Source organism: Gallus gallus, chromosome 4 (assembly GCF_016699485.2).
Source record: "Gallus gallus isolate bGalGal1 chromosome 4, bGalGal1.mat.broiler.GRCg7b, whole genome shotgun sequence".
Classification (NCBI taxonomy): domain Eukaryota; kingdom Metazoa; phylum Chordata; class Aves; order Galliformes; family Phasianidae; genus Gallus; species Gallus gallus.
This window is the reverse complement of record NC_052535.1, coordinates 45,038,639-45,062,100: the sequence shown is the minus strand read 5'-3', so window position 1 is coordinate 45,062,100 and position 23,462 is coordinate 45,038,639. Positions and strand designations below refer to the sequence as shown.

Sequence of the window (23,462 nt, the reverse complement as noted above, 5' to 3'; positions counted from 1 at the left end):
CACAGACTATGGATTTGCATCTCTTTCAGGATTTTTGCCTATAGATTTACCAGTTCATAATCAGTTGATAATTCCTAGGATGAATTGTCCTCATCCAAACCGGGGAAAAGCACCAGCCAAAACTGATTCCCCATCATATTTGCTTACAGCTGAACAGATGTAAATCTGCAAAATGCTCTGTGAACACTGAAGAGCTAAGATGTAAAGCGTGCCTTTCAGACTGACTTCATTATATATTATTAAATTTGTCACACACTCTCAGCTCCTGTCCCTTTCCAAAACACATGGCAGCTGTTAATTAAGAAAATGCAACAGCACTGACTGCATCCAGCACAACCTAAATGGCAGTTAATGTAATGAGGGAGATCTGGAATCCTGTTCCTAATGCATGCGCAATGTCCTTTTCACTTCTTCTCAGTGAAAATTACACTGCAGTTGCTTGTGTTCATATGTTGTGGCCACCCAATTCCTCATTTAGTGAGGAATGATTGTGAAGAGGTTTTGGGTTTAAAACCTAAAGACTTCTTCCTTTTTATTTCACTCTTGCTTGAGAGATCAGCAGGGTTTTATGTATGGAAGTTGACAGCCCTCAACTGAAAAAGCTGTGGCATCTCTACTGAGTTACAATATTAAAAAGTATGTTTCAGATTTGAGTTAATCATATTAACCCTCTTTTTTTTTTTTTTTCTTATCCTAACTACAATAATGTCAGTAATGAGATAAAGCACATCAGCATTTCTATGGATTTCTCAATCAGGTGGCACCGGGTTTATTAAAAAAAAAAAAAAAAAAAAAGTCTTTCATCTGGAAACTAACTGAAGCTATCAGTCTTATCAAACTGTAGCAAAATAGTACTTCTGGAAATGGAGAGAAAACTGTAATCAAGCCATGGTACTTCGAGATGCCGAGCACAGGTTCAGTGTCTGCCCACAAGAGATGAATATGGCATCTATCAAAATTTTAAACATCAGGGAATTAATGTAAGGAATCCACAGTGAAACCTCTGCAACGCTGAACTGCTGACATTTCCATCACAAAACAAATACTTGGCTAATGGTGCGTGAAATGCCAATGGGAGCTTTGTGATATGTGATGCTCTGAGTGTGGCTGAGTGATGACGGGATGGAAGAGATGTACTACAGCTCCCCTAAGGGCTGTTTCAGCAGAACACTGGGCAACATGGAGAGCTGGCTAGCACATGAGCGTAGGGACGTTCTCATTTTTATTTTGGTGGAGTTTAGCAACACACGAGCAAGACTGCTGCAGAATGCACTTTTTTTTTAGCTGAAGACAAAGCTCTATAGGCTGATAAGTCAGTCAAGCAGAGGGAAAAAGGAAACTTCCAGACACCAACCTCCAGTTTACCCAGAGGAACAACCAACTAACTCAGGCTCTGGTTTGCTGCTGCACAAAACTCTGTCCTCATTTCCCAGACACTGCTACAGAAAAAGGAGGGGAATCTCTGATAAGAAATGTTCAGTGCATCTCAGCTCTATTTTCCTCAGAACATACATTTCTTCTATATTTCTTTTCACAGTTTAAAAAAAAAAAATAATCACATGACATCTTCATCAAAACAGCCTTTTGTGAGACCAAACTGAGAAAGCTGAACGAAGCTTCATCTGCAACTGATTTTCATTTAGGGTCCTCGTCTGTGAGTGCTCTGAGGAGAAACATTGGTGGTAAGGCTTTCTGGTTATGTTTCCTATGGTCGGTTGAATGACTCAAGTCAACTGTTCTGAATTCCTTCTCCAAAAGATCAATGATGCAGTGGCAGAGGCTGCCCATGTAGGCAGTGGAGTCACCTTCCCTGGAGGTGCTCAAGAACCGTGGAGGTGTGGCACTGTGGGATGTGGTTAGAGGGCATGGTGGAGATGGGCTGACAGCTGGACTAGATGATCTTAGAGGTCTTTCCAACTTTAACAATTCTGTGAATTTATGGCTTGTGGTCCATTCTGTTTTATGTTGCTCGCTGGCCTTAACCATCTTCTCCCATCTAACAAGAGAGCACATTTTCATGGCCAAACTGTTCCTTACTCTCCATATTAATTTTTGCATGTGTCAGAACTTGCCTTGTGTATTAATTTCTCTAAAGGTTATCTGTTCATGTAACTGTTCCATTAGAAAGCCCAGGTTGCTGATTAGGTGGAAGCCTTAACCAGTTTGCTTGTCAACCTTTTACTTACAAAAGATAAAGAAACAGAGCTATTTTGATCTTGAATAAGTTAATCAAACAAAAGATTTCATCTTCAAGATTATAATGACCCATGTCTGCTGTAACTAGGGAAGTTATGCATTGGAGGATAGGATTTTAAGAAATTGATTAGAAAGTTACCAGTCTCTATGTTTAGGTAAGGTCGCCCCGTTGCACAAGCAGTTTTTGATACTGTGTATATCTACAAGGCAACTCCTTTCTTAGGAAGACACAACACTAAAGTGACTCTGTGAATAATGTTGCAGCGTATCCGTGGATATGCTAAATGGGTACACGGGGTATTTATAGTTCTAGAACAAGGATGCTGTGCAGATGAGATGCAGTTTTAAAACAAAGAGCAGCATTCCTTGGCATGAAGTAGCTATCGTGTGAGAGGAATACCTTGAGCAGCAGTGCCCTCTCCAGCCCAGTTCCACTATACCGAGACATGATCTACATCTGTTCTTTAAGCAAACAAAATCAGCTCCTTCAGCCTCTCCACGTGGGACTTTCAACCAAGAACTGTCATATTTTATGTGGATTGGATAAACAATTTGGTTGATCTTTACTTTTTCCAGGAGAGGTTTCCAAAACTAGAGACAGTACTGCAGGTGAAAAAAAGAAACATGATTCCATCCTACAAGGCATAGTTGTATTTAGGCAGCTCTGCATGGGCTTTTCCTTTCTACTGTCTAAGAGCATAAGAGTGTTGACTTATTCAAGCAGAGAATAAACGCTTCAGAAAACATGCATTGTCCTAAAATTTGTTTCAATTTACCTAGGTGGCTTTGTCATGCACAGGCTGTGGTGACTGCCTGAGAAGATATTGCCGAACATGGATTGCCTTCTACAGAAACACCAGGAAACCTCACCAGTTCAGATCAAACCGAAAAATGATGCCATGGGGTAACTTTCACACATGCATTAGAAACTCAGAGTAACTGTTTTTGCTATTCTTAGATGCACTCCTTAACATGGATCTGTTTCTTGTTAAGTCTGATTTACCAGGAGGTCACAGCTTCTCAAAAATAAAGTTACCACCAAGGAGGGAGGAGTAGGAACTTGGAAGACAGAGATTTAGATTGTGCGTTGCTGCTGATCACATTTTGAAGCAGAGCAGACTTGGTGGTATTAAATATAATACTTTTCCTTGCAAGTAAAAAGAAAATGCAGGAGAAGAATTTGTATATGCATATCCCGTGTCCTGCAGAATGAGGCAGTGATTTGTGCCTTGACAACACAGATCTGTGCTCTGACATGGATGTGACAGCTTAACCTCAAGTTTTGTAGTACTGTTGTAGTAACTTTCCTTCCTATGTTTCTGCTCTACGGAATCAGAAAATTATGTCTAAACATTATGAAAAACCGGGGTTAAATTTTTCCAACTTCAGCTTTTTTCTAGGTTTAACCACTTTTCAGTTAACCACACCCAGAAACATCACAAGATCAGATGGGATATTAAAAAAAAAAAAAAATTCTCTGTAAGAGCAAAGTCACCATCCCTGGAGGTGTTCAAGAACTGTGGAGATGTGGCACTGAGATACATGGTCAGTGGGCACGGAGGGGGTGGATCGGGGTTGGACTGAATGATCTTAGAGGTCTTTTCCAACCTTTATGATTCTATAATAAATGAATAATATAGACTGAGAATGTAACAGCGTAAGTGAAAGCTACCAGAGAAAGGTCAGCCAATGCCAAAGTAAATCCCACAGCTCTAAAAACTTGTCTTATACGTAGGAAACTATGTTTGGCTGTACTGAGTAGTGCAGTGGCAACAGCTAAACTCCAAATCCAGCCATAAGCAGTTTAACATGAGAGTCAAAGAAATTATATAATTTGCATAAGATCATTTATCTTAAACTGTAACCTAGGCACACGTCATATGAGTCATTCTATTGCTTCTACATTGAGAATATCCAGTATCACAATAAAACAAACATTGCTAATCACAGTAAACCAGTTCTCAAATACAACCACATCCTCACTGCCTTCAGGCCAGTACCCAATTACTCTGCTCACATAGATCTGTCAGTAAACCTACTCACACAAAGACTCCGAGGATGACAATGTTCCACCTGTGCCATGCGACATCTTCCAGCAATTATCCTGCTTTAACAAGAAGCCAGTTGTCTTTTTTTTTTTTTTTTCTTCTTTTTTTCAAGACAATAATCTCAGACAAGAAGCCTATCCCTTGGATGAAGCCCAGAAAACAGTCACCTCAGCAATGCTGATGTTTCCTTCTATTTTCATTCAACAGGAAGAGCTTTATGCTCAGGTGTAAGAAGTTGAGAAGCGAGCAGCAGTGATCCATGGTTTCAAAGCAAGGGGCCCTCCCAGACAGGTTGGCTCTCACTTGCACCTCTTTGGCAGCAGTACTGTAGATGTTTTCAATTAGGTGAAAAACAAAGCCTCCAGAGAGCATGCCTTCAGCCTGATAAAAATCTCCCTTGAGTGTCAACTTTTTGTTTTCCTGCATCAGGAAAGTAGTTGAGACAGCTGCTATACACAGGTGGTACTCCATATGTGGTGCTTTTATGGGTGGCTTGAGGCTCCAAGCCTCTGAACAATTAATTTTACCACTACAGCTTTGACCTATCAGCACTTTTTATCAGTGCAAGAACTCCTTATCAAATCCTCATGTCCAGGTGCAACATAAATACCTTAGGGAGAGCATAGGACCTGCAGCAGGTACAGTTGGGAGCAACCTATAGGAGAAAAAGGGGCAATAGAAATAGAAGCAGCAGACAAGAAAAAAAAACAACCTGGTCTAAAGGGATATAATAAATACAATAACCCTTATTGCCTCCCCTGTGTTCAAAAACACATAGCCCCCTCTCAGCAGTAGGGTCCTTGCTCTCAATCCAGGTGCACGTAAAGAAAATTCCTACCAAAATCTTGGTTAATTGCTCTTCACCATCACAGGAACAGCTGTGTTTGCCTCAGTGAGCCCTCCACAGTGAGAGTGGTGCAACCAACATCCTACCACCCTCACAGTCCTTACCTCTGTCCAGTCATTACCAAGCCCACCTAAACCAGTGGAAGAGCCTCAGCTGGGCACTGAGCTGGTAAAAGCCTAGCAAAGAGCCCTTCCTCCAGTTCCACTCTTTGCAGGAGGGTGCTCCCCCAGTGCACAACTTGATTGCAGAGGTGGCAGCAGTATAATGGGTAAGGTTTGCTCAGGAGACCTTAAAATTGGAGCTGTAGAAAAACCTGCTTTAGCAGGAGGGGTAGACAAGAAGATCTCCAGAGGTCTATTCCAACCCTTAGGATTCTGCAAAAATGGAAAGAGGCAGGTGTTGCTCAAAGAGCTTGCATGTCAGCAAGATTGTTTAGCAAACAACATCATGTTTTGGATACAGAGGAAAAAATTACTTTCAAAAAATACTCAAAACATCAATGATTTTCACTTCCATGTTACAGCCATGAGCCTCATATGTCCTCAACTGCTGATGCATTTGTCCAAGGAAGCAGTTTCCAGTTCTTACATTTCTTGCAATGAGAACTGGCCAAAGCCTCTAGACCCAGATGTAGGTTTGAACTCCACAGGTGGTATGGAGAATATAAAACCACCAGCCTGTCCTGAACTATGAAGGCATCTTCTAAACACAACAGGAGAAAAACCAGCAACATAGCAAGAGACGTTCATGTTTTTAGGATCTCTAGAATTGTCAGAAGCAATGCTAGCCAAAAAGCAGAGCATTTTAAATGTTCATAAACTCAAATTATGAAGTTTTTGCATCCATGTTTATCTTGTGACTACAGCATCCAATTTTTTTTCTGTTTGTCACCTAACAGAAGGATTTGTGTTTCCTATTTCATCACCAGAGGGCACCCTTTGCCACATGGCTGATGAAGTTACACTGCACTTAAAACCAGATAATGCTCTGTTAAACTGGGAAGCATTTGAGAAGTTCATCATTGTTGAAGAATTGCTGACTATGGAAACACCTGTACTGGCCTTGACAAGGGAAAGAGATAAGGGCACCTTTGCACAGTGGATTCCTCTTCCTTGAGCCTCACTGATAACTGAGTAATCCGGAAGAAAGTGGCTGAATTGCTGAGGCTAATAATATTTGTTTAACAACTTGCATGCAAACTATTGACAGTCATCATGGCACTAGGTTACCTGGATTACTTGTTGATCAGAATTATTAATTAATGGAAAAGGGAGGAAAAGTAACCATACTGCACCAAACTTTTGAATTTATACACAAAGGAGCACGGGGTAGATGTTTTAACAATAAGTAGGTTTCTTGTTTTGAATGAGAAAAAAACAGCCAGCCTGACACACAGAGAACCTCAGTAATTTCATGCAGATTGGACTCAGCCAAAGCTGTGATTAGCAAAGTGTGCCTAGGTTTCAGGTACAACCCTCTCTCCATGATTTTTACTCAGACATTGGGACAGTGTAAGGAAATATTGCCTTCCTTGCTCCAAAGTCAGTCCTCGCTTTTCAAGATTAAGGTCACACCTTCATCTTAGAAAGGAAATGACATGGGACTGGTCCATGTGTCCTTCAGCAGTGCCAATGGCATCCACAGGTTACTGAGGATGTCGCAGGTTTCATTTGCAATGAAGAGCAGCTGAGCTCCCTTCTCTCCCCACACTACTCATTAAGCTATCTCTGAACAGACACCTGTGGTTTCCAAGGACGCAGTGATGGAGGAGGGAGAAGAATTTCTATCTTTATTTGACAAAGTCAGAGCTGAAGTCTTGAGAGATTTAAGCCCCCTGGTGATTTTTGAATTCCCTCTGACGAGCTGTGCATAGGTTTGAGCATAAACACCTCTGACAGCTCAACGATTTGACTTCAGATAATAGAAAATGTGGGAAAGAAAGTTTAAGCCAGTCTCCCCAACTTCATAAATTCATCCTTCCCATTTTTCACAAGGTGGCACAACAATGGCCCCTTGTATCTCTGAGTTCTCCAGCTCACTTATTTTTCCTCCTGGCATGGATGGGAGCATTAGTGATTGAGTTCATACCCCATGAACTCGGGCTAAACCATGAGTTACAGATGCACACACCTGAACATGTCTGCAATGGAACACACGGTTTAATTTCTCACTGCTGAAGTGACCACACGCTCGTGCTCAGATCAATGGTTTCAGTGGCAGTGGTGCTTTCTAAGCGTGGGAGATCTTTTGAGATGAAAGGCCAAGGAAAATGGATTTACACTGCATTATGCTCAACGTATTTTGTGTGTGGTATAGTTTTAAGAAGAGAGGGGAGGCACCACTAAAGATGCGGTGTGAGCAAAATAAGAGAATTCCTCCCAGAGGTGAAAAGCAAAGGGGGAGGTTGTGCAGAGAGCAGACATGATGAGGTAGAATTAATGACAAAAATTTCACGTTGTGGAGAGCTTAAAAAAAAAAAAAGATTTAAAATTAGATCCAGCTCTCTGCTCACTATCACGTTTCAAATTCCCTTGGATATCTGGATAACCTGGGGCTCAATAAAACGCTCATTTATGAGAATGGGATTCTCTGATCTGTGTTGCAGTAAAGGAACCTCAAAGTGAAATATGATGCTGAAAAGAGGAAAACGTCTTTTCATAAGGACCTCATGAAAATTCCACATGGCAAGAAAAAAAAAAAAGTGATATTTTGTGCAAGCTTCATACATCAAAGTCCTAATTCTCTGCATCCTTTGAAACACACTTGTCTCCTTCTCACAAGATCAAAAAACTTTATGGGAAAAGATTGTGCCTCTTGAAAGTAAGCAGATAAAAAGTGTGAGCTTTGCTCAAAAGGAGAACATTGGTGTTTTTAAAAGGAAAACTTGAGTGAAAATTGAAGTTCAGAGACAAATGCTAATCCTTAAGGCTCTGAGCATCTCTGTATGTGCAGAGGTAGGTTGTGACTTTGGTGTGCTAGGACTTAAGGCTGGATGGTGGGAGCTAGGACAGAGCTCCTGAAATAAGGTGAATACACAGATAAGCTGTGGCTGACCTCACACAGACAACATCTCACTGACGCACAGCAGCTGAGAAGTGGCAAATGTAACTTTAAAGCTTATCTGAGGTAGTTTTCAGAGCCACAGCCATTACCGTTACTGACCTGCAGGCCAACAACATCAAAAGTCAAAATGAATTAAATTAGCAGGCTATGAGCAGGAGGTGCAACTGCTTAATAATCTAGTTAGCTTCTAGGGAAGTAAATCACAAAATCACAGCATGGCTTGTATTGGAGGGGACCTTGAAGCCTACCAGGCCCTAAACCCCTGCCACGGGCAAGGTTGCCCCCCACCAGCTCAGGCTGCCCAAGGCCCTTGGAACCTCCAGGGATGGGATATCTACAGTTTCTCTGGGGAGCCCGCGTCGTGGTCTAACTGCTACCTGAGTAAAGAATTACTACTAATCTAAACCCTTCCCCTTTCAGCTTAAAACCATTACCCCTTGTCCTATCACTGCATGAACTTGTAAAAAAAGTAAAGTCCATTTCCGGGTAGATTGCTTGACATACTGCCCTGCTAAAGAGAAAACAAGAAGAGCATAGATCCACCCCAAATGGACCCACAAAAGCCCCCAGCAGTGTAGGATTACATCTCTTTAGTGCCAAAAGCTTACATCAGTGTTGTTAGTGAGCAGATTCCCCCAGCCAAAAGGAAGAGCAACAGGAATGAATGTGCCAGCCCTTACCTTGAGCTATATCCGCCATGGAACACGGCCAACACAAGACAGACAACACTATCCCTCACCCACCACTCTCAGTCAGCTGGACCAGGGGGAAGCCAGGGATGAAACCAGCTCAGGCCTCCTAAGAACAGCATCTTTGGAGGCTTCCACTTCCTCCCTTGCTTTGCAGCACTGTGCTACGTGCAGTAATGCTAAAGCAATTACTTTTCTTCCTGGTTTTAACAGAACAGGCTTGGGTTTTGCCCACCAAGAACACAACTAAGCTGGCCTTGCTCTTGCGATAAACTGCAAGGTGTCAACACAGTATGTGCACTGCTTTTGTAGGCTAGAATAGGCCACAAATACTTGGTAAAGACAATGTACAGAAACCCACAAATATCTTTGGGCCTTGGATCAGATCCAGTGACCTTTGTGGCTTATTGCTGTTGTACTAGCTAACCTTTAACTGAGTCCACAGTACTCATTCCCCAGCCACTGTGTACTTTGCACTATAAACACAATCTCTGTTTGGACTGCTTCCAAATGAGCACCTGAGATGGATGCACACGAACACAGAAGCAGTGAAAACTTTAAAATTCTTGGAAAGACCTGAATACAAGAGAGAACAAATGAGTTTTCATGTAAAAAGTGATTTTATTTTATATTTTATCCAGAGTTCATAGTGAAAGTTTCCTGTTACTGAAAGGAAACAAATACACATTAGGCAAGCTTATACATCAGTAGTGAAACGTGTCTTTCACAGTGCTGCTGTGATCTGCCCTTGCGAACTCGACCATGGTCTTTGCTTATCATCTTTGCAATGACAGTGACAATGGCATTATATAGAGAGCATTGAGAGGAAAATTGGAAAAGGACAAGATGGCCACAGATATAAAATAAATTAAACGTATCTGTAAAAGTTTCTTTCCATATACAAAATAACTTTTTTTTTTTTTTTTTTTTGCTATTTTTCCCTAATTGACACTGTCTGTACAAACATTAACTTTTAAAAAGAAACCATTTACAAAGGCTGTTTTTACAAGGAGGAATGGGTCATGGGTCTCTCAACAAAAAGTCCAAACTTTTGCAAAAATCCAGGCATCTCCTTGGAGATGAACATCCAAAGCTTTTGGACCAGTCCTGCACCAGAGCAGAGTGATTCATGACCCCATGGGCATGTGGCACCTCACGAAACGTGCCCTGCCCCTGCATAAAAGTAAAGCCATAAAAATAATGCACAGGCATTAGATGCTATATAATTAGATGGGAAGCGGAGCCATTCATCAGTTCATAGTATTTCAAAAAAGAGAATACGTGGCAAAAGCCCCTCATGCTGATTTAAGACTAGAATGGTGATTAATAACATCGGTTGGATGTTTTTTTGAAGTCCCTACTCATACAGTGTTATATACAGAAATCATTGCTTATGTGATTAACATCTTACAGATTCTAAAAATGGCTTTATTTAGAAAGCTGCGTGTAAAAACACAGATGCAAAAACAAGTCCTGTGCATGAAACGCCTCACACACAGAGTTAACACTCAGTGTAGAGCTGGAAGAGGCAGATCAGATTTTACTTGGGAGGCTGCACCTGTTCTGCATTCCACAATTACTGACAAAGAGTGGGTGTATCCCAGTGACAGCCAAGCAGAACATCTTTATGCTCTTTTTCAGGTGATGCTGCTAAAGCCTTGGATTCCTAACATACAGCAACTGGATCTAATAGCTGTGCTGGTTACTCTTGCTTAACTGTGGACAATGAGAAGGTTTCAGGCTGCATTATTGGGATATTCTCCTCAAGCAGGACAATGGAAGGGCTGCGAGCCTGACTTGCAGCTGGGATTAATCTGTGCTGTTACTTTTTTCTTTGTTTCTCTCTTGTTTTGTTTTGTTCTGAAGTGAAACTGCCATCAGCTTCCACTGAGACTTTGCACAGTAAAATATGATTGCTGAAAGGATCCTGGGTTATATGATCCACGTCCACACCTCTCACAACCATGCACATGACTCAGATTGGTAAACACGTTAGCACCAGTGACCAAACACAAGAATCAATCATCAAGTGTTTAAATTACCTTCACATAGCTATGAAGCTGCAAGGAAGCATTCACGTGGGAAAGCTGATCACCTTCAAAACATGGAAGCACCACTGACTCCAAAGCAGAGAACTGAACTCACCTGATCATGGGGAATTAATTCATTCCTTATGAACATTTTCCCTTTAAGCACGCTACAGTCAGTTTTGTAGACAGTTTACCCAAAGGATAAATGTTTACTCTTAGCATGAACTAAAACATGGTTCTTGCCAGCCAGAAGTGCTTTAAAAAGCTTCATTGCATGGAGGAAACTGCTAGAAACTTAAAGCTTGAAGTGTTCCTCCGACATCCACTCAAAAACAGAACCAACTTTTTTGCAGAGCTGCCTATGATTCGTTGGATCCTTCTTTCCCTGCTTTTAGTTTCTCACGTTAATTTTTCTCATGGAAAGCATGTTTTGTATTTTTGCTGTGCAAAACTTGCTGGTAAGAAACCTTAAATTTAAGAATCTATGATCCTAAATTGACAGCACAGGTACAACACATTTCCAGAGCAGAAGCAATGAGAAAAAGAAAAGCTGCTATTTGATTAACACAACATCAAAACTCACCAACCAGAGCTAATTCTGGTAAAATAACTGTCGTTAAGGTATACAGGTAAGAGTTACGAACCGAGTAATTTCATGTTAGGAATTAACTACCATACCTTACTCATAGATTATTTGCAGATATGCTCTAGAATATCTGTTATGAACACGTCACCAAGTGTGACACTTTCATACCCTTCACCTGCTAAGTTTCTACAGTGGCATGGAAGAGAAGTCTTTCCGAGATACCACAATTTCCCATGCAGCAGTGATATGTTTTGCCTTCTTCAGCCAAGGGCACTGACATCTTGTAAACTGAGTTATGAAGAATATGTTATCGAAAATGAATGCACGCATGCAGTCAGCGACATATCATACCAAGGAAATAGATATCTGAGTTGTGTTATCTAAGGCTCTTGGAATATCAGACTTGTTTAGGTTTTCTTTTTCTTGCTGCATTACTCAGTAAACTATGATGGAAAGCTTAGGTTTAAAACGAATAAAAGTAGACTTCTAATCTCCCTCCCCCATCAGTCACCAGAAGAATGGAGGCAAAAATTAACAGCTACTGCTGTTTCCAAAATCATGTACAAAAATAGATCAGTGTGTCCTTCTGACAGACCCAAAAATTTCGAAGTCTTCTGTAAATTTCTCTTTCATCTCAGTTTCAACAGCAACAGTCAGTCCCCTTTGCCATGACTTAATGCCTCGATCAAATTTAAGGATGAATGAAGTTGGTGTTCCAGTCCCTTGGAATTGCTATTCAGAATCCACTCCATTGTCATCTTTTTTTTTGTTTGGATTTATTTACTTTTTTTTTTTCCCCTCCTGGAAGGAAATGCCTTGGCAGTGCAAACAAAAAGTAGGAATCATGAAAAGAACCCCAGTGAATGGCGAGTGATCACCTTAGTGCTTCTAAAGGCTCTTCTGAGACGTTATCTGCACGCGCAGGACTCTACTGTCATGTTGGGGTACACTTTGAGAACCACATTCTTATTTTCATCGAAGAATAAGATGCTGAGAGATGACATTTTGTCAGGAACGCAGCACGGCTCAGGAATTCCAGGGACAACGCCGACAGCTCTCACTATGCTCTGGATGGTGGCATGGTTGGATGGCTTCAAGGCCTGCAAGAGCAAGATAAAGCAGAAAATAGAACTGCATAAATGTTATATATGTACACACTCTAGAATAAAGTCTGATTCCTGAAGAAAGGACCTGTGGATGACTGGTTGCACAGTCCGGCGTGTGCAACCATCTCCAGTTGTCACCATAGGTGGGAATGCAATTCCAGTGCTGTTCTGCTGGCCACTGGATGTCACTGCTGCTCCACTGCTTTCAGCTGGAGCATCCCGCTGGGGACATGCCTTCCCAAGAGAATGAATGCCCAGGCAGCAGACATTGCACCAAGGTGTATCTATGGGTCAAGGCAATCTCTTCTGCTGTGAATTCAGTCTCAAGCAGGCTGCAGTTTCATCATAAAATCTGAACAGCTAGGAGTGAGGCAATCAACACGCTAGCAGCCTGATTCATTGGGGGAGCAAAATAAATATAACTTCTGTGCTGGGAAATAAGTGCGAGTGCATGGAGAAAAGCAGAAGTGGATAGAACACATACAGTGGACAGTACAGAAATATGTTACGTCATGATGCTAATTGCTTCAGTTTTCTATCTTCCAAGGCTGGGTTGTTTTACTCATTCTTCCAAGCCAGATCATTGATATACATAAATCTGTAATATACATCAGCAACGTTGCTGAATAACTGAGCCTCCAAAGCCCACGTCAGTTGTACCTCATCTTACAGTGACATTTTACTCCAAAGGACAACGCTTCCTGGATTAACACTCACGTAAATTGGAAAACACGGTTAGCATAAATGAAAAGTGACTCTGGCTAGTGGGTTAACTACTTTGTTTAAAAAACAAAAACATCACACATATTAAAAAAAACCCAAACCCAAACAAACAAACAAAAACAACAAAACCCCAGAATTTGAATATATTCATAAAATGAGAAGTCAATATATTCTGAAAAGTGAAAAATGAATATATTAAATTTTACCTCCCAAGCACTTTCAGTTCCAAGCATCTGTAGTAATGACACGTGAGCATGAAACATACTCAAGACAGTTTTTAGCCAAAGAGTTTTGTTTCTGTAGGAGTGAAATGTTAACGAGTCACTTGAGAGCTCATCTTACACACATGCCTGGGAATCCCCTGGTTAAAAAATATGCTGTCAGATGTCACCAAGAAATACATGCAACGAGATCAGCTGGGCCACATTTTTAGTTTTGCTGGGATAAGAGATGATTTGTCTTGGGATCAGGGCTGAGGGTCAGATATCTGCCTACCTCATCCTCAAGTCCTGATGACCTTGTATGCAAGAAATATGGCTGTAGATATCCCAGCATGATTACAAAGCCATTACTCTCAGTCTAGCTGGTAGATCTCAAGAAAGGCATTTTTATTCATTTGCTTTCTTTTAATTCAAGAATACCAATGTTCCTTAGCAGTATAAGGATTTTTAAATTGTCTTAGGCCAGTACACAACTCAAATTTTTCTATAATTTCTGTTTGAAAAAGATGTGAAAGCAGCCAGGCTTGCTCCTTTAGTCAGGTCCATGCAGTATTCTCCACAGAAGTCATTGGGAACCACACGAACACCCTAGGTGTGCTGATCAGATGCAAAGAAGTAAAATATCTAAATGAGCTTGAGATATTTCCCATTGTTAATGGTACTGGAATTAAAATCAAGTTTCAGTAAATGCCACATTAAGGTCTCATCAGAAACCATTCATTTCAGATAAGGAATCTGTACCATCAAAAATGCTTTGGTTTCCTAAGGAGTTCACATTTTGGTTTTCCTTCTGGCTTTCCACTGGACAAGTCTGAAATTACCAGGGATAATTATAGGGTACTGAGGAGGAGCCTGATAGTTCACTGGCTCATGGCACTATGCCCCTCGGTAGTGGCTGAGGTTTTGATGCAGATTATCAAACAATTCAACTCTTCGGGTGGAGTTCTAAATTCTTTCAATCTACTCTTTTCAGGCTTGGCCCTGAGACATGTTCTATTCCAAGGAATTCTTCAGAGCAAGCGTGGTCCTTTTACATATAGAACTGATTTCAAGAATTGCTAAGACAGCCTCAGATATCAGCCTGGATACACTCAGCCATTGTATGGTAAGAGAGCTCAGCAAGAAGTCTCTATTTGATATAGGTACACCTTACAGACAGAATATTCCCTGTGCTGACTTCATGTCTGCCATGAACACACTGCTCTTAGAATGCACTCCTGAAGATAACCTGCTCTGGCACAACTCTCTTTCTGCCAGCAGGGAATATAACAGTAACTGCATGAAAACCCAAAAGCAAGTGCTTTTGGGAGAACTGAAATCCATCTCTGGGTACTGAGGCATCACGTCCTGCACCTGGAGGGGTGGCTGGGTCACTGCCTTCACGCTCTGTCCAGAACATGCTAATGAAAAGCAGAAAAGATTTTCTTGTAGGAGGTGAGGCCAAAAAGAACGGTGGGAGGGAACAGCACTGAGCAGACTGCAAGCTGCCAAATCTGTGAATGAGTCCAGCTGTGGCCAGGGCTGCACCTGCTGAGCTGTGTGCATCCTTGGGAGACTTGCTGCCCTGTTGAGTTTCATTAGAGATATATTAGGAGTGGGGCAAATGATGTCAGTTATGGGCTTTCATTCCTGACTTGGGAGAGGGTCTGCCTGGCTGCGTGCTCTACAGTGCTCTGTAAGCCCAACACACATGAGTATAATAGCAGTCAAAGCAGCTAATTGAAATCAGGGGAAGGGTAGGGCCAGAAAATTTAGAGGTGGAGAAGGAGGGGGGGGGGGTGATGAGGCACATCTGTTCCTAATTACACAACAGGTTGTCAGCTTTAGGAGCTCGCCCTCAGCAAGGGAACATTATATACCCACAGGCACAGATTAGTTTGTTATTGCCTGATGGTTAAGGTATCATTTTGCAAACACAGTCTTATTTGTAGCACCAGATATTATGTATGGCTCAGGAATAACACATGGCTCCAGAAGACACTTGCTTCACCTTTATGTAGAACTCAGCTTTTCATTCTCCTAGGAAAACAAGGTCATTTTGTTTGATGTGGACAGAATGAACAATCTGAATCTCAGTTTGGACAGATATCTCCCCACTACTTGCAGGGTACCAGGCTCACCATAAGGTCTCAGTTCTCCACTCTCCTGATGAGCTATCTCTTCGCAGTATATGGCAGCAAGTACTCACCTTTACAGCATCTACGTAACTATAGTCCTCTAATTCTGTATTCCTCACCCAACCAAGTCTAGGCTATTCTTTGCACAAAAAATGATTTTGTTGTGATCAAGCATGTGTGCGTGATGTACTGCTTTCTCCTAATGGGAATAACATTCTTATGGTTGGGATGAAGGTTTTATAACAAAACCTGCAATAGGAAATGCTAACCCACTCTTAAGTGGAAGGTCACAGTGGGTATTTGAATCATCTTTCTGCCCTTAGAGCTGGAATGAAAGAAGTTCAAGTCCACTGCTTTTAAAATTTCTAACCTGTATGGTGTGTAGCGCATGTTTCCCATCAACAATCAAGGCATAATGCAATTCATGCAAAGGTAGTGACTTTATCTCTTGCTATTCCCTTTCATTTTTTTTTCCTTTGATCCAAAACTATAAAGCCTGCCACTGCAGTTTGAGGGAGTCAAGCACATCACCTCCTTCCAAAAGAGATTCATCCCTTCTTCAGCTTGCTTTCCTTGGCATCCATCTCCTTTGGCACAACTCTCCACCTGTCATTTTCAAAGGGTGACTCTCTTGAGTCCTTCAGCCTCAGTATGGCAGTAATGCCTCCTGCGACACAAAGTTTCCTAGTGGGTGCTCTACCAACTGACCCCACTGTGGTTCTGGCAGCAGAGACTTCTTCATGGCAATGACTACTACCACCTAATAAGCGATTTTCTGAGTCAGGCCTGTATTATGTTTATTAAACAGGTTCATAACAAGTTCACACATCATTAGCACTATCCAGGAAATACTTTATGGTGATTTGGGCTCTGGACAAAAAATTAATGCCATGTAATACTTTTTTAATTATCTTTACAAGCCTGTTTTTTTTACTAGCTGTTTTAATCACTACTCCGTGCAGTACAAGACAAAGACACCACTTATTTACCATATCCCCACGTATAATAGGTGACCAGCTGCATTTCACTGATGGAAGGAAAAAAAGTGCATCACTTACGGTAACAGTACAAAAAGATCAACAAACACAGTACCTTTGGAATTGGGAACTGACATTCCCCTGAGCAGTAATAGGCATCAAAGGATTTTGGGGAAATAATCCACTCGCTCCAGCCAATGTCAGCAAAATCCACCTTGAGATAGCGTCGGGCACAATACCGTGGCTCATTCCACTGCTTCCTCCTCGCCTTCTTCAAGGTCTGCTCATCAAATTGGAGAGTCTGGCTCTTCTGGTGGTGGTTCTTCCTCTGCTTTTTCTTACTCTTTGCCCTGTCGGCCAGTCGAGGCTGGAAAGTTTTGTACGGTTTTCTGTCTTCCCACCTCTCATCCTCATTGTACTGGTACTCGGCTCCTGGAAGCTCGTTGTTCTGCAACGGCAACAGGACGTTGGTGGAGCGTTTTCGCCGCCGCTTTCCAAGGCTGCTCCTCATGTGATTTTCTGGCCTAGGGAAGACCCTTGCCAAAGGATTGTGGTGCCCTTGCAAACTGGAAACAACGTTTTCTGGCTCTGAAATGGCAGAGTCATTGGCATATATCAGAATGTAGGGCTCATAGTGAAATGGTGCCCTCCTCCACAGGTGACGGCTGGTTGAATCCATTTTGACACCAATCAGAAGTTCATTGCTCTGTTTTGCTTTGTGCAGGACCTGAGTGATATCTTTCCACTGCCAGGAAAGGACATCGCTGTAAGAGCTGGAGATGTTTATTAGGAAGTGGCCCAGACCCCGGGTCTGGTTCCCAACAGATGGAAAGGTCCACACCGAAAGATGTATTTGAATTTCAGGTTTCCTGTGCCCACGATGAGAACAGCCTCCAGACTGGGAACAGTTCCAGTCAGCGTCCAGCAGATCACCGATATAATAATGCAACGAAGCTGACAAGATATTTTCTGACTTGGTGAGTGAAGTCAAGTTAAAAACATACAGCTCCTGGCTTCCAGGTCTCCCTAGGAGAATAAATATTTAGATAAGAATACGGGCAATTCAAAATGTTATGGAAACCAAAAGGATCAAATGAATCGCTTTCTAGGTTATAAATTAAGTTTCTGAGGAACTTTCATGCAGTGTTGCGGGAACAGGTTTAGGTCACTAGTCAGAATCAGGACCAACATGGTAAACTGGTGATTTTAAAGTCACATACTTACTATCTGGTTTCCTCATAACTCATATCTCAGTCTAGAAAAACTCATGCACACTTGCTACCACTCCTCTGATTCCAGGAAACAAACTAGGTCATAGGAACACAGCTTGATAATAGATGCACTATAGACTGTATCTATAATCCAGAAACTTGAGTTTCACAGTAAGGTTTTGAGCTTTCTCTCTCTTTCTTTTTTGTTTCTTTAATTTTAAATACATTCTCCCCCAAAACATTCCTTGAGTAATCATGGCTGCTCTGGCCTGCCAACAGGTTTGTTTGTCTTTGCCCAAGACAAATGAGATATCGATAGCACTGAACCACACCTTAGTCCAGATTCAGCTGATGCTGGAGAAAGGCTTCTACTGGCATTCAATCGTCTGTACACTTCCATCATACTGATGAGCCACAGGCCCCTTGTTAAAAGTAAGGAAGTGAATCTTGTCCTAGAGATATCTCAAAAGCTGATTATTTGACATTTTTGTATGGCTGAGGTATTTTGCTCAAGGTTGACGCTTCACTTTAAGTTCCAGATGTCCTGTCTATCTCAGAAAAAACAACCTTCCTGAGACAGGATGTTTCTCTTCAAACATCCAAGACGGCCATAAATAAGAAACAGCAAGACCAGACATCCTTGAGATGAGGCACAAGTCCAAAAAGGTTACCAATCTGAAAGGACTAGGCATCATTATGCCCAAATATGGGTAAAGTGAGGAGTGGGACACCTCCCCAGATGACCATCAAAGACCATCAAACACCCCCATGCAAGCACAGAAAGTTCAAATATGTTATGTAACCTTGTACTTATGTAATCTATGAATATGTAAGAGGTAGGTGTGACTGATGTGTTAGGCAGACATGTAGTCAAAGCATTTTGGATTATAAATAGAAGCCAGGGTAAATGATTTGGCATACTTCATTTTGGGTATTTCCCACCTTGTGCAGAATAAATCAGCATCTCCTCTCTAAACACTTGTCTTTTTGAATGTGTTACCACAGTCTTTAAAGTATACTTTCACATACACTATCTGACCTCTGATTGCCAGACTGTTTATTGCAAATACACCTAGCTGGTTTCTTTACACCCTTTGCTCTGCTCCTATGTGATCTGGGCACCATCTACAAGATGGGCACTTTGGGGCCTGTGGGTGCAGCTTCTAACCTGTGAGGTTATTAAACAGGGATTGAAATACATTCAACATTTGATATATCTACATGTACTTGTCACAATGCAAACTGGGCAAGCAATAAAGAAAGTACAGCATTCGTGTACTTCAAAAGCTAAACCAAAAGACAAGCTGAGATCCTGTGTTACAAAGGATGCCTCCTCTCAAGGTTAACAATTTCTCTGTTAGCCTAAGATCAATTTAATGGCTCCTCAAGTGCTCAGTCACCTTTGCATACACAAATGAGTCTTCGTGACCCAGAGCCCTTCACAACAGAAAGGGCAGGGTCAGGCATGGAACAAGTTGACAACAACCTTGCACGTGGAGAAGGAATGTGCCTTGCCTTCAAAGACACGGGGAAGAGAAACATCAGGCTAGAATCATTGTTTAATAGTATTTAAGGCTTGGATGTTAGCAGTGGAGAAACAATTTACCATTTGTGATGAACTAAAAACACACAAGCTTGTCTGACAGTCTTTTGGCTAGGTCAGACACTAATTACAACAGAAGTTTCCCTCTAGAATAATCAGGACCAGGACTGCTACAATTACACAGGATAAATTCAGTCATTCTACCTAAGGCATTTCATCACTCTTCAAGACAAGCAGTTAGGAAGTATTTACTAATGCAGCTGGAGATAGGCAGATAGCACTAGAGCAACCCCAATACCCAAAAGAAAGCCAAACCCAAGTGACCTTTTAGGGTGGCAAGGACAGGTACGGGTGGTGGCAAAATGCTAAAAAAACCTATTTGCCTCTGTGCAGACAGAAATAAATCAAGGAAGGACAATGTTTCTTTGTGGTCAGGATGCTGCTGTATCAGTTAGGAGGGATGTGGTGGAATGTGAGGTTTCCACAGCTGTGAAATTAGAGAAGTCAACTTAAGCACAGGTATCTTGCACAAACCCAGAGACGCACTCCTAACCTAGACTGATTTGTAGGAACATTTGGCTGACTGTTAATCCCCAGTAGGTTCTGAGAGAAAAGCCTGGAGGTGAGACATAACTTTTGTTTCAAAACATCCTGGTTGAACTGCAGTTACATCTGTCCTCAGAGTGGGAAACATACAGATCCAAATGTTCAGGTGCTATCGAGAGCTGTAAAACAATAAATATTGATAGCTTTATGTTTTGAATGACATTCTGGGTAACATTCTGTGCTTTTCGATGCTGATGCTACAAGTGCTAATGCTATTGAGACAGGGTCAAACGAAAAACACCAGATTCTCTCTCCACCCTCCCATCTCAACCACCCAAGCGACCTCTTTTTTTTTCTAATATTTTAAACAATGTATTAAAAAAGGATGCATCAGCCTCGCTAGAAAGACAGAGCCCTCCTCCCCAGTGTATCACAGGCATGGTTCAGGAAATTTGAGAATAAACAACAACAACAACAAAAAAATCAATGAAACATAGACTTGTCTTGGTGAAATGGGAAAAGAAAAAGCAAAGTCATCTATGAAAGATACCGCTGTTGACACATTCAGTCCAACATAATGGTTGAACATGTAAGGTTCTGGTAGGTAAGTTCTCAATATCTGAAAACTAGTACACCAAACTCATCCAACTTCTAGCTATTAGTTATATCTTGGATTTTCCTTGATTTTAAAACCTATTTTTAATTCCTGAAGGCCAAAACTGGCTACTTACTACCGTTGTAATAAGCACATGCCTCACCTGATCTCTGCTTGGTTTGTAATCTCTAATATAATAAGGTTAATATGTAATTTGGCAAAGCACTAAGTACGTCAGTCTTAGGAACCAGAACTTATGATGTCTCACGTATGCCTGTTAAAGAAGTTATTATTTGAATCACTGCTTTATGTCAAATGACAAGTTTTTATTTTAATTCTTTAATAAGAATTCTATTTAACCAATGCTGCTGTTTCTAAAGTAGCATGTTGTGGTAGAACACAAAATAAGCTGCTTTTGTTTGTCAGGAAACTCTAGCTGGCCTGAAGCAGACACAGGAGGAATATATACTTTTGATTAAAAGTAAAACCCAAGAAGCCACTCTCAGTACTTAACTCCACATTAAAGCATACTTGCAGTAGATGGAGCTATTTTCTCACCGAACACCTTCTGAGCTCCTTAAGAGACTTCAAATAATTAATTCACAAAATCACCTACAAACAGATGATCGGCATCCAGCACAGATACTTGTGGCTTAGCCAGGTTCCAGCTCAGGAAAACCCAACTGTGTGACCTGGGTTTCTGTCACAGCTTAGGAACACTGTGTCACACGCATCCTCTGTGTGAGTGATACCTTCTAGTTCTTACTCGAAGGGAGTTTTGCTGTCCTAGCTTTGCTCTTTTATAGTACAAAAGCCTTCTCAGCCACCAAGTCCATAAGGAAAAGATAGAAGAGGAAACCAGCAAAGGAAAAACATACTGAAGGAAAAACTTCCATGCAAGGAATACATTTCTACCTTCCACACAGAATCACAGAATCATTTGAGTTGGAAGGGATCACTAAAGGTTATCTAGTCCAACTCCCCTGCAATGAACAGATACTCTTAAGTCAGATTTTAATGGCATTCCCTGCTCCCAGTAAAGGTACAACCATAGGAGGAGACCTGAAGACCAGGCTCTGCAGGACAGAGCTTTTTTGGCTTGCCCTAGCTAAGAGAAAGCATCCGTGCACTTTTGACATTGCTTATCTGTACCATGTTGAGCTTTGGAACAGCAACCATAAGCTGGGTAGCGAAGGTACTTCTAGGGAGAATGCTTTATTGCTTGTATTCATGTGGACGAGAGGTAATGGCATTACGTTGTGCCAGGGGAGACTCAGGAAAAGGCTGCCTAGGGAGATGGTGGAGTCACCGTCCATGGATGTGTTCAAGAACCATGGAAATGTGGCACTGAGGGATATGGTTTAGCAGGCATGGGCTTGTGGTTGGACTTGTTGATCTTAGAAGCCTTTTTCAATCCAGATGATTCTATGATTGAAAGGCACAGTTCACTGTGGCAAGGGAAGGGTGGAGGTACAGCCTATCCAGGCACAAAGCTGAAATGTCTCAACAAGTCACCCACGTGGTTGTCACTGCGGCACAAAGTTGGGATGTACTGTCACTCACCAGTTGGGGTCTCAGGGCTGCCAATACATTTCCTGACAGCTAAGGCCAGCAAGTGGCCTAGTTCCAGCACTACAACTGAAGTTTGTACCCACTCAACCTTCACAGCATGGCCCGTGCTTCCTCACTTCCTGCAATAACCCACAGCTGTTTGTATTGCCTGTTTGTAGCATTAAAAAGGCATTTCAAGAAAAAGCAATATGTCTGTGGAGACTGACATCACCAGCAGGAACGTATTTATGTTACAAGGGGCATTTCCAGGCATCAATAAGCTGGAACAACTCCACCAACATGTGGTGTGTTTACCTTTATGGAGGATGCACTGACATTTTTATGGACTGCCAAATCTATCCCATGGGTGAAAAAGGATGCAATAATGAGGGCTGTTCAGTTATACAGTCATCATTAGCCATCATTTAAATGAGATATTAAAGTGGTGCGCTTGTGCCAGTGCACAGTTAAGAACATATCAGTGTTTTGGAGTACACTGAGAGCTGGAAACGGGAGCAAGTTTCAGAATAGGAACACAGATTTGGAAGCCAGATTTCTATTTTCCTTCCACCTTTGTTGTTGCTTGATTGCACCTTCCCCCATTACTGATTTGAGTATTCTGCAAAGCAAAAATACAGGATCCTGCTCAGGTTCCTGTGTGTGCGTGGGCATTTTGTACCGCAACAAAGGAAAGAAAAGCATTTTAAGGAGGAGGAGAGCATAGTTCTTAAACCACAGGAATTGGCCCAGGGGCAGGTGTAATGCCTAAAATTGCTTGAAATTCAGTCAATAAAAAAGAGTTTAAAGTAATTTCTGTCTGTATAGCTTTACTATAACATCATTAGAGAGACCCTCCAATTAAAGTCATAGCTTTTTAAATGACTCATTTGCAAGACATGTTCCTTTAGCGATGCTATGATTAAAAGTACTTTCAGAAGCCAACTGCAAGCACTGTGCTCTCGCCTTTTATCTTTCCACCCTCTGCTATTTATCCCAGGTCGTGTCTTTTCCCCGTGTCCAGAACCTCAGAGCTATTGGAGGTTGGCAGCTTTCTATCAAGCTGAGGTCTGGTCTTTCAGGGGTTTTGCTATCTGGCAGGATAAAAGATTTGCATGCAGAAGTCGATGCAGAGGCTCAATCATAGAGTTTGACTACATCACAGGCATCAAAGGTTATTTTTCCAAGTGACTCAAAGTGAACAATGACGTTTTGAGATAACTTAGCAGGAATAACAACAAATTTGACTGAATATAAGATCACATGAGCAGTCATCAAAGTCAAAGGCCAAAAACCCCAGCCCAAAAACCGAAACACTGGTAATGCAGTGAAATCTGGTGCACAAAAGATTGTGGGGCAACATAGGATGCTAACTAGGGAGGTGCCCATGTAGGGTCAGAGTTCCTGCCCATTCCC

The 23,462-nt window shown here is 41.7% G+C and overlaps 2 protein-coding genes across 24 annotated transcripts in view; both read right to left on the bottom strand.

The window, feature by feature from the left end:
- Positions 1-9,178, bottom strand: part of RASGEF1B (RasGEF domain family member 1B) — a 129,384-nt gene extending 120,206 nt beyond the window's left edge. For both annotated transcript variants that reach the window (XM_046941296.1, XM_046941299.1), the window contains exon 1: positions 8,835-9,178. The gene's annotated coding sequence lies outside the window, so the exon portion shown is untranslated. The remainder of the gene's footprint in view (positions 1-8,834) is intronic.
- A 266-nt stretch (positions 9,179-9,444) lies between these two features.
- Positions 9,445-23,462, bottom strand: part of BMP3 (bone morphogenetic protein 3) — an 84,332-nt gene continuing 70,314 nt past the window's right edge. For 21 of the 22 annotated variants that reach the window (XM_046940128.1, XM_040698945.2, XM_040698949.2 and 18 more), the window contains 2 exons: positions 16,719-17,629; positions 9,445-12,559 (listed from right to left, as the gene is read on the bottom strand). In XM_046940128.1, the coding sequence (XP_046796084.1) occupies positions 12,368-12,559; positions 16,719-17,629 (1,103 nt within the window). In that variant the 3' untranslated portion in view covers positions 9,445-12,367. The remainder of the gene's footprint in view (positions 12,560-16,718; positions 17,630-23,462) is intronic. The other variant, NM_001034819.2, reaches the window with a different exon arrangement.